The sequence below is a fragment of the Clarias gariepinus genome, chromosome 16 (genome assembly GCF_024256425.1).
Source record: "Clarias gariepinus isolate MV-2021 ecotype Netherlands chromosome 16, CGAR_prim_01v2, whole genome shotgun sequence".
In the NCBI taxonomy this organism is placed as follows: domain Eukaryota; kingdom Metazoa; phylum Chordata; class Actinopteri; order Siluriformes; family Clariidae; genus Clarias; species Clarias gariepinus.
Window position 1 is genome coordinate 995,493 of NC_071115.1, and position 10,961 is coordinate 1,006,453.

Here is a 10,961-nt window from a genome sequence, read left to right on the forward strand (position 1 = left end):
AAATGCCAAAAATATATAAGTAGATTCTTTAATTTAATCTAGAAAAGGAATGATTCAGTTTGCATACAGAATATTTTATAAAAAATTAATTATTAAAATTTTAAAATTTGCACATAAACATAAAAAATGTTTATTAATAACTTAAAAAATCAATTGTATTATTAATCTATTAATATTTCTAATTACTTAATTACAATATTTAGTATTATAATTATTATAATAACATTTTGTTAAATTCTATTAATGTATTTTTTGTATTAATTAATTCATTTAGTAATTTATTTAAATAAATTAATTAATTTTTTTCGTACTTTGTTGATGTTTTTAAAGCCAAAGCTCTATGCCTCTAACTAAACATACATACAAATAAACAAATAAACACACCACACTCAACACTTACAAAATAAAGAAATATTTAGTTATTTACAGCAAAAGTAATAATAAAAATAACTGAAGAAAATGAATAATAATAATAATAATAATAATAATAATAATAATAATAATAATAGCAATAATAATAAGTTTAAGTGAAGTGAAATTTTATCATTAATTTAAATAAACATTAAAAAAAATACAAGTAATAAATGACTGTATAAATAAGTGACATTATATAATATTATAATCATTACATCTGTTATTTTTGAGTGTAATCTTAAGATTTCGTTAAATCCTCAGGATGATTTTGGGTTAAAATGTAATTCATTTTAAGCGTTTAAATATAATTTATCTTCCTTAATAACGTTTCAAGAGTAAATAAACAATACAATACAATAAAGTCACATCAGAAGAAATTGAGATTGAAAGCAGATTGAATTTAAGGCTCCATTTGGGCCGCGTTGCAAATCACACTATATCTTTAACAAAGTGCACTATGAGGTGCACTGTAACGGCTGCACGAGTGTACTGCGTGTAGTGCGCGTAGGGAGGGATCAGAGGCGCGAGCTGGAGCGGTGCCCGCGCGCCTGTTGTGCTGTCCGCGGTGCATTGTGGGAAAGAGGAAGCCTGAGCCGCCGGCAGAGAAATGGTGAGAGGATTAATGTTAGCGGGACGAGCTGTGGGAGTTTTTATCCTCACACTCTGACTCTCGGCTGGTTTTACTCTCGAATCGTGTTTAAGATTAAATCTCTCACAGGAACAATAAACTCCAGGGTTTACGACATGGTGAGGAAAAAACCGCTGACGGTGCAGAATCTCTCTGCGGCTGTATTTTTAGCAGGCTAACGTTAGCTAGCTAGTTTGAGCTGACTAGCCGACATGTTTTTGTTATTGTCACGGAAAAAAAACATTTTTAACATTTTCGTAAGAGATTCCATTAAAGATAAAGCATTAAATGTGAAAACTATCTGAGGTAACTAACTAATATTTTGTTTATTGTCACAACGCTGTGATAGGTAAGCTAATTAGCTTAGCGTAGCCTAGCATAGCCGAGATGATGGACTGTTCAGTGTGCATTGTGACGTCACAGTGAAGTGATGGGCGTGGCCTACGTGTAAAGTTTACGTGACCACGGCTAGACTAATCTGTTAATCCTGTACATCACACCGGTTTAATATAATTTAATGAGTTAATGTGAGTTTTTTTTTTTTTGTTTACTTCATACAAACAAATACCAATTTAACCGTTAAAGCGGAACGTTGATTATCTTGTAACAGCGCTGCATTTTCATGACTGGCGTATGCCTTGGAGTACGAGTTTAATCCGTGCCAACCACCCAAAACTATTACCATTATTACCAATTTCCTACACTATAATCATATTTTTTACTCAAAATCAATCAAAACATTTAGAAAAGACATGTAGATGAAGTAAAATATAAAATAAATAGACATTTAACCTTAATTTATGATTGCTCCTAGCACCGGCTGCTTTAAAAACTGAACTGAAAGCAGCTCTCTTTTCTTCTTGTTACCATATTTTATACAATTTTTAGGACCCATGGTGCCTTCATTAAATCTTGCAAAAACAAAAAAAAAAACACGTAAAAAGTAAACTTTTCTCTTGGATTAGCCGGCGTTCGGTTTAGTTTGTTCACTCGTATGCTGAAAAATGTGTCGCATCCTGAGGTGAATTTCTTGAAAAGTTTCAGCCGGACATTTGTGAGGCGGTGTGTTCGTATGCCGAGGTACCACTGTACAACTTATACGTTACGTTTAATAGACATTCATGTTAAATAACTCATAAAAACAGTCCCTGACTTACAATAATGTAAAATCTAGACATATTTTTATTTATTTAGATTTATTGGTCTAGCTAGTGCTATGTATATAGTGCAATACTCTTTTGTGACAATGGGTGGCGCCAGCAAGCTGCTGCTCCCAGACCACCATTCTGGCCATGAAGGGAAACAACTCTTACTCTACACAGTGTACTCTCACACCAGTGATGTGTTCTATATCACCTTTTAATATGTTAGCGTTTCTATAGTAACAGCTTATTAACGATGGTTCTTCTGCGTTGTCCAAGATTATTAATTAACACATTTATAAACATGTTCAACGAAGTACAACATGTAATATCAGTGTAAATAATTCAGATTAAAAGTGATGTCGCTGTTCACGTGTGTGAGTCACGTGCACCTGGAGTGTGGATTAGAAGTGACGTGACACACCGATCAGATCGTCTGCTTTCTGTTTCCCCTGCCAGGACGTGTTTCTAATGATCCGACGTCACAAGACGACCATCTTCACAGACGCCAAGGAGTCGACCACCGTCTACGAGCTGAAGCGCATCGTCGAGGGCATCCTGAAGAGGGCGCCCGAGGAGCAGAGGCTCTACAAGGTGAAAAAAAACTGTGTGTGTGTGAGAGTGTGTGTGAGAGAGACTCTCCTCAAACTGACACTGTGATCGGTCCATTCGGTAGCATCGCATCTCCGGCTTCTTCTTCTTCTTCTTCCACACTTCCGTCTTAAAATTAAGATGTGTGAACGTGGACCAAATCAACGACTAACTGGAGAATTTTGTAAATATAAACACCAGTCAAAAGTTTGTACACCCCTTCTAACATCATGGTCATTCTTGATGTTTATTTCTCTCTACACTGTAAAACAATACTAAATGCGTTTATACAAAACACACAATAATCTCCTTTAATCAGTTGATATTGAGATGTATATCTGCTCCTTCTGCTCTGTAAAGCTTCATAACGGCTCTAATCTGAGCTGCTGGTTGTTAATTGGTGATTTCTGAGGCTTGTGACTCTAAATGAACTTCTCCTCTGCAGCAGAGCTCAGGTTTGGTCTTCATGAGAGCTTGATGGGAAACAGCAAAAATACTAATATTTAACTTTACCTTACAGCTAAAATAAATGGGACGTTTAATGTCTCTGTGCCGCATTGGTCTGTCACACTGACCTGCTCTACACTGTGTGTGTGTGTGTGTGTGTGTGTGTGTGAGAGAGAGAGAGAAAGATTTGTATCAGTTCTGTGGATAAACTTGTTCGCATTTAGTTAATTTATCTTTTCATCTCTTTAAAGCTTTATTCAGTTTCTTCATATTACTTTGATGCCTTTTTTAATTGTTCTTTGTTCATTTGTGTCTGATGTCAATGATTTAATTGCTAACATACATTTTTATCTTATTTCTCTCTCTTTCCCTCTCACTCTCCTCTCTCTTCTTCTCTCTCTCTCTGTTTGTCTCTCTCTGCAGGACGACATGTTGTTAGAGGACAGTAAGACTCTGGGAGACTGCGGCTTCACGAACCAGACGGCGAGGCCTCAGGCTCCAGCTACAGTGGGTCTGGCCTTCCGTATCAGCGGTCAGTTCACGTCTCTCACGTCTCCAACCGCCTCGCATGAAAATTCAGGACACGCCCCCTTGTCCTCAGCTCTTATCTTTATCATTAGTGTTCATTGAGCAATGTGAGTTAAACACACCACAGATACGCACATTAAACGCGATGCGGGTTCGAAAATTCACACTGCGGAGAAACGGGTTCCACACCAAGCGCAGTTCTGTCCCTCGTCCTCATCCTCAGTGTGATCACAGTGCAGGAGTTAAACACCAAATAAATAAAAACTGAATCAGGACAGAAGGGTATAAACACACCGCTATCTCTCACACGCACACACACACACACACTTTTTATTCTTGTACTCTGTCTTTGGCCTTTTTATCCTTTTTATTGTAAAGAGCTGAAACCAAGCATCTGTGGTGCTCCAACAAACTGAGTAATGATTGGTCAGAGACTTTCTCACGCAGCCAAATTCCATCGTTCAGGTGAAGCGTTCCGTGAAGCATTTGCCGTGTACAGGGTGTCCCAAAACATTTAACATCAAGTTCAAATATGAATTTCTGTGTGATCTGTACAGGAAGGTTAGAAGGAAACCTCAAACTGGAAAAGATTCCACCTTGTTTTAATGTGTGTGTGTGTGTGTGTCCTCAGACGACACGTTCGAGCCGCTGCGTGTGGACGCCTTCTCCAGCCCCCCCGAGCTGCCGGACGTGATGAAGCCCCAGGACTCGGGCAGCACGGCCAACGAGCAGGCTGTGCAGTGAGACACGCCCGGATCCAGCTGTGTCTGTGTGTTAGAGGGGGATCCGGGGTGTGTGTGTGTGTGAGAGAGAGTGTGTGTGTGTGTGTGTGTGTGTGTATGGTCCTGTGTGATGTGACTTTGGCTAAAAAAAAAAAAAAAAACAAACAACGTTGGAATCTAGACATCGGCGCTCACACCTTCTGACACACGGTGTGTTTAAACACAGATTTCAAACCTCCACCTCCTACAGCCTGGGACGTGTGTGTGTGTGTGTGTGTGTGTGTGTGTAAAGAGGTGGTGGGCAAATGACAAATTTAACAAAAACCATTACTTCTTATTTAATTCATGTTCCACATCATGTGGAATATTAGTGTGTGTGTGTGTGTGTGTGAGAGAGTGTGTGACTACGCGCTGTATTAACAGTACATGCTGTGTGATTGTTAATCATCATTAATAGTATGAGTCATGTTCTGGTTACGTTGCCCCGGAGCGCGGGGGGTTTAAGAGCCGAGTTCGAGGCACACGTGAGCCGACTCCTGAAGGGCTTAATAATCTCGGAGCTGAGTCTGAGCACGTGCGTGTCGGAGCGCGGGAAAATCACGCCAGGCGTGAACGCACGTCTCTCGGAGCTGCACGTACGCTTCGTACACCACAGAGGGCGTGTGACGTGCAGGTCATCTCATAACAACATTTAGTATTAATGTGTTGTCCCCCCCCCGCCCTTTTTCCTTGCTGTGTGTGTGTGTGTGTGTGTGTGTGTGTGTGTTTGTGACAGCTGATCATATTGTTTTTTTGTGTGTAATTTATGCAGTGTTAGTTTAAGAAAAAAATTCCTTGTATTCATTTCCCTTATTTTTTGTATTTAAACCAAAGGGGAAGTGTAAGTGGGCATGTTTGGGGTGTGTGTGTGTGTGTGTGTGTGTGTGCGCGAGCGCATGTGACAAAATGGCGTGTGATCTTTTGCAATCCCGTGAAGAACAAGGCGTCTCTGTTTGAGTTTGATCCAGTGCTGATATGTTCACCCCAAACAAACAAAAACTGTTTCATGTGAGAAAGAACTCAACAAACTCCTCTCTCTTTCTCTCTCGCCCCCCCCCCTCTCTCTCTCTCTCTCTCTCTCTCTCTCAGTGCTGAGACTTGTTCCTCACATCGCTTTTTCAGTTCAAATAAAAAAAGCAAAAAAGACCTGATGAACAAATTGCAGCAGTGTGATCTGTCCATGTCTACGACTCTGTCCTCCTCGGTTATTTATAAAGATGTATAATGTCCAGGTGTTTGGAAGACACCTGGACAGAAGGTCTTGGGGTTCTGTGTATGTGGAGTTTGCATGTTCTTCCCCTGCTTGGTGGGTTTCCTTCCACAGTCCAAAGACATATCGGTTAGTCTAATTGTCGTTCCTAAATTGTCCATAGTGTGTGTGTGTGTGTGTGTGTGTGAGTCTCGTGATGGACTGGCACCCCACAATGTGGCCCAATTCTCCTGGAATAGCCTTCAGGTATGTGTTGGTGTGTATAGGTATGGAGATGTGTGTACAGGTGTGTGTATATCTAGGTGTGTTTAGATATATATTGGTGTGAACTATTTTCAGCGAACATTAAACTATGCATCAATGTTTGCTGAAAATATTCTGCTTTTTTTTTTTCAAATGAGACTGTTATAACATGTTTTCAGTTAAAATAAACAAATCAAATTTATCAAGGGGTGCTTAAACTCTGAACCACATGACGCCAGCCGACCGCATCTTTTCGAACTGCTTACTCACACAGTGTTGGGGGCGAAGTCACACAACAGGGCTCACTGATGCACCTAATTGTAGGGCCGTAATTAATGTGGGAGCACTCAGTACCTCTCATCCCTCCCCGCTGAGAGAGCTCGGCCAATCAGCTCTCTCTAGACCTCCGGCTGTGAGAGGTTACAGCATCACCCAGGAATCGAACCAGCGAGCTCCGGATGATAGTGTGAACGCTTTTCCACTGCGCCACTCGGAGGCCTATTTCACGTCTTTTTAAGCATACAGATAAAACTCGTAAATTTTAATATCATATTTCTCATAAACTCCAAATCCACAATCTCAGAAATTTAGAATATTACATGCAATCAATAAAACAAGGGGTTTGGGGCCCTTTTGCAGCAGCTACTGCCTCAATGCGGCGTGGCATGAATGCTATCAGCCTGTGGCACTGCTGAGGTGTTATGGAAGACCAGGATGCTTCAATAGTGGCCTTCGGCTTTTCTGCATTGTTCGGTTTTATGTCTCTCATCTTTCTCTTGGCAATGCTCGATGGATTCTCTATGGGGTTCAGGTCAGGCAAGTTTGTTGGCCAATCAAGCACAGTAATCCCACGGTCATTGAACCAGGTTTTGGTGCTTTTGGCAGTGTGGGCAGGTGCCAAGTCCTGCTGAAAAGTGAAGTCAGCATCCCCATAAAGCTCGTCTGCGGAAGGGAGCATGAAGTGCTTCAAAATCTCCTGGTAGATGGCTGCATTCACCCTGAACTTAATGAAGCACAGAGGACCAACACCATCAGATGACATGGTTCCCCAAATCAACACAGACTGTGGAAACTTCACGCTGCACTTCCAGCATCTTGCAGTGTGTGCCTCTCCATTCTTCTCCAGACTCCGGGTCCTTTGTTTCTAAATGAGATGCAAAAGTTGCTCTCATCAGAAAAGAGGACTGTGGAACACATTTAAAGCCCATGTCCAGGATCCGTCTGGATATGGATTTCTGCACAACTGTCAGGTCAGCAGTCTTCCCCATGATTGTGCTTCCTACTGAACCAGACTGAGAGACCATTTAAAGGCTCAGGAACCCTCTGCAGATGTTATGGCTTAATTAGCTGATTAAAATTGGACACTTTGAGCCTAGAATATTGAACCTTTTCACAATATTCTAATGTTCTGAGATTGTGGATTTGGGGTTTTCATGAGCTGTAAGCCATAATCATCTCAATTATGACAAATCACGGCTTGACCTATCTTGCTTTGCATGTAATGAGTCTCTCATATATTAGTTTCACCTTTTAAGTTGCATTATTAAAATAAATGTACTTTTGTACGATATTCAAATTTTTCGAGTTTCACCGGTATATCATGAGGTACAAATATTTTAAAGTTTTTCAAAAAAACACAATGGGATTTGAAAAAGAACACTGATCAAAATTAGAGCACACTTTGAGATCCTTCCAGTTATCTGTGTAATCTGGCACCTGGTGCTAATTTTTTTAATTATCTGACAAACCCTCTTTAACTTTTAAACCTCTTCAACCCTCTTTAACTGGCAGTGAACTTTTCCAGTTTTCACTGACGTTGCAGAGCTGTCCTAAAGTGACTAAAAGCTTCAGGCACAGGTTGTCCAGATAAAGGCAAAATAGATGAACCTTTCAGCCATAGCGAGAGAATGTGGTCCTTCCAAATCTGTGATTTTTAAAATATTTCATCTTTACGTCGCAAACTCATTCAAGTCCCCAAGAAGAACAAAAAAAACAAATACAAGAGAGGACAAGATAATGTGGAATATGGACAAATGGTTCAACACTGCAGCTCGGAACAGAAGAAGGATTTGTCTCGTCATACAGTTTAAGGTAATTTGGACTAAAAGCCCACTCTCCAGTGATCAGACTTCTCATTATCAGAAAGAATCAAAAGTCTAGAGGAGTGTGTTGTGTGGACGGAGGAGAACTGGTCCAAAGTTCACTTTAGTGATGAAAGATGAAAGTTTAATTTATTTGGGTCTGATTGAAAACATTGTTTATTGACAAACTGGGGAAAGACTGAACCCAAAGTGTGTACAGAAGTCAGTGGAGGGGGGGGGGGGGATTGTCATGGTGTGGGGAGGTTTTCTGCAGCGTCTTAAACAGCTACTTGCCAGTAGTAGTCTAAATGTTTCATATCCTTTTTGGACAACTTGCGTTTCCTTTTCTGTGTCATCACCCAATCAGCCAGCAATTATCATGCACAACCCCGCCCCCTGCCACACAGCAAAATAGGTAAAGCGGTTCCTTGAAGCTGAAAACATTGAAATAATGAAATAGCCGGCCCAGAGTCCTGATCTAAACCCAACAGAAAACCTCTGGAAGATCATTACTGACAAAGTTATGGCCAAGTAACCGACTACCATCACTGAACTGTGGAAGAGACTGTAAGAAGAGTGGACCAACATCACCCCAGAGTGGTGAGAGAGACGTGCTGAAGTCATTCAGAGTAAGGGCCTGTACACTTATGAATAATTGTTAACTGTTGTAACATTTTAGAAATTTTAGGTGTAAACTTTCTCAGTTTTTTATTTTATTTTTTTATTTAATTTATTTTAATATAAGTGCCTTGGTTATTTTGTAAAATATTTTGTTCTATTAGCATGTTATAGCCTCCACAAAAATACCTTTAAATGTTGAGCACTGTAGATTAAATTATTAAAAAAAAAATGTTTCAAGTGTTTATATTGTTCTCTAATTTTGATCACTGTAGGTGTGTATAGGTATATATCGGCATGTATAGGTATTTATACTGTAGGTACACTATATTGACTAAAGTGTTCGCTCGCGTGCCTTCACATGCATATAAACTTGAGTAACATCCAATTCCTAATCAGTAGGGTTTAATATAATGTTGGCCTTTTACAGCTATAACAGCTTCAACTCTTCTGTGAAGGTTTTCCACAAGGTTTAGGAGTGTGTTTATGGGATTTTTTGACCGTTCTTCCAGAAGTGCATTTGTGATGATGGCTCGCAGTCTCTGCTTTAATTCATCCCAAAGTTCATTCTCCAGACTCCAGGAACTTGATTTGCCAAATGAAATGCAAAAAAATATGAAAAGGGGACTTTGGCCCCCTGAGCAAAGGTCCAGTTATTTTTGTCTTTATCCTAGGTTAAACGTCTCTGATGTTGTTAAATGAAATAAACACTTAAGATATATCAGTCTGTGTGTAGTAAATCTATATAATAAGTTTTACGTTTTGAATTGAATTACTGAAATAAACCAATGTTTTGATCATATTCTAATTTCTTGAGATGCACCTGTGTGTATATAGACTGATTAGCCACCTAATATTAAGTAGGTCCTCTCTTTTGCCACCATAACAGTTCTGACACATTTCTATAACAACCAGCATTAACATTTTTCTCAGTCTGAGCTACAGCAGTGCTTTTTTTTGGATCGGACTACATGTTCCTGCCTTCACTCCGATCTGCATCAGTCAGCCTTGGACACCCATGACCCTGTTACCAGTTCACCAGTTTTCCATCCTTGAATCACTTTTTTTGTGTCCTGACAGGAGCTGTGACCCTCTCGTCTGGCCATCACAATCTGGCCCGTTTCACAGCAGCTACATTTTCAATATCTCGTGATGGTTGGAGGATTGGATCAGAGCATCTCCAAAACTGCGGCTCTGGTGGAATGTTCCCAGGCTGCAGTGGTTAGGACATACTGTAAGTGATCCAATGAAAACCAGTAAACTGCTGGCAGGGTCATGGTTGGCCAAGGCTTACTGACGCACACGGGGAGAGAAGGCGGGCCCATGTAGTCCGATCCAATAGAAGCGCTAGTATAGAACAAATTGGTAAAAAAGGTTAATATTAGATAGAATATTATAATATTAGACTGGTGGTCATAATGTTATGGCTGATTGGTGTGTGTATATATACACTCCAGGAAAAGAAAAATGGTCTGAGGTATACTATATTAATATATAATATTAATAATGTCATATATATATTATACAGTTGTGATCAAAATTATTCATACCCCTTGGAGAAATCAATACTTTTTAAGTTTTTTAATTTATGAAAACTACTTTGGCGAAACTTGCGTTGTATTCAGTATAAGTTGCTTTGCACAACCCCACATATGTGTTAGCTAAACTTCATTTTTATACCAATTGATATGGCCAGAGATTCTCTTTTGAGCCTGTTTATAATTAATCATACCCTATTCCCAACCTTAGAAAAAAAATCCTTTTTTTGTGAAAGTGCATGTAGTTTCACATTCCAGTACATGCAATCTATAAACAATTTAATCAATTTAGGTGTAATCAATAGAGACCTACTAATGTGAAATGGTAACCTGCTCGGTTAAGTATAATTAAGGGGGCAAAACTTTCATTATTCTTAGTCACTGTCACTATGGCCAAGAAGAAAGAGCTTAGAGTCTTCATATGCGTGTTGTCAATGCAGTTTAAAAGAACTGAACGTCCCTTTATCAACCATACAGAGTATCATCAAGAAGTTCAAGATGTTTAACAACCCCTGTATCACCACCGAAGCTCTAATAGACCCCCTTAACCAGGTGGTGAAGAATCCCAAAAGTCAAGCATGGCGAAGGTCACATCATGCTATGGGGAGGCTACTCTACACGTAACCTATTTAAGATAGATGGTATTGTGATAAAGGAGGACGTTTAAGATTCTTGATGAAAATCTGGTGGCGTCAGCACACGAGCTCAACCTGCCAGAGGTTAATACGTAATGGGAGACATACATCAAAACAACATTAAT

At 39.7% G+C, this 10,961-nt stretch overlaps 1 protein-coding gene across 2 annotated transcripts; it reads left to right on the plus strand.

Annotated features, from left to right (window-relative positions):
- The first annotated feature begins 954 nt into the window (after nucleotides 1-954).
- Nucleotides 955-5,662, plus strand: elob (elongin B). 2 transcript variants are annotated; one of them, XM_053514140.1, is made up of 4 exons: nucleotides 955-1,024; nucleotides 2,644-2,778; nucleotides 3,646-3,754; nucleotides 4,382-5,662. In XM_053514140.1, the coding sequence occupies exons 1-4, from the start codon at nucleotides 1,022-1,024 to the stop codon at nucleotides 4,492-4,494; spliced, it is 360 nt and encodes a 119-aa protein (XP_053370115.1). In that variant the 5' UTR covers nucleotides 955-1,021; the 3' UTR covers nucleotides 4,495-5,662. The 2 variants fall into 2 exon arrangements, with proteins under 2 accessions (XP_053370115.1, XP_053370116.1); XM_053514141.1 differs by lacking the exon at nucleotides 955-1,024 and adding an exon at nucleotides 1,027-1,161.
- The last annotated feature ends 5,299 nt before the right edge of the window (nucleotides 5,663-10,961 follow it).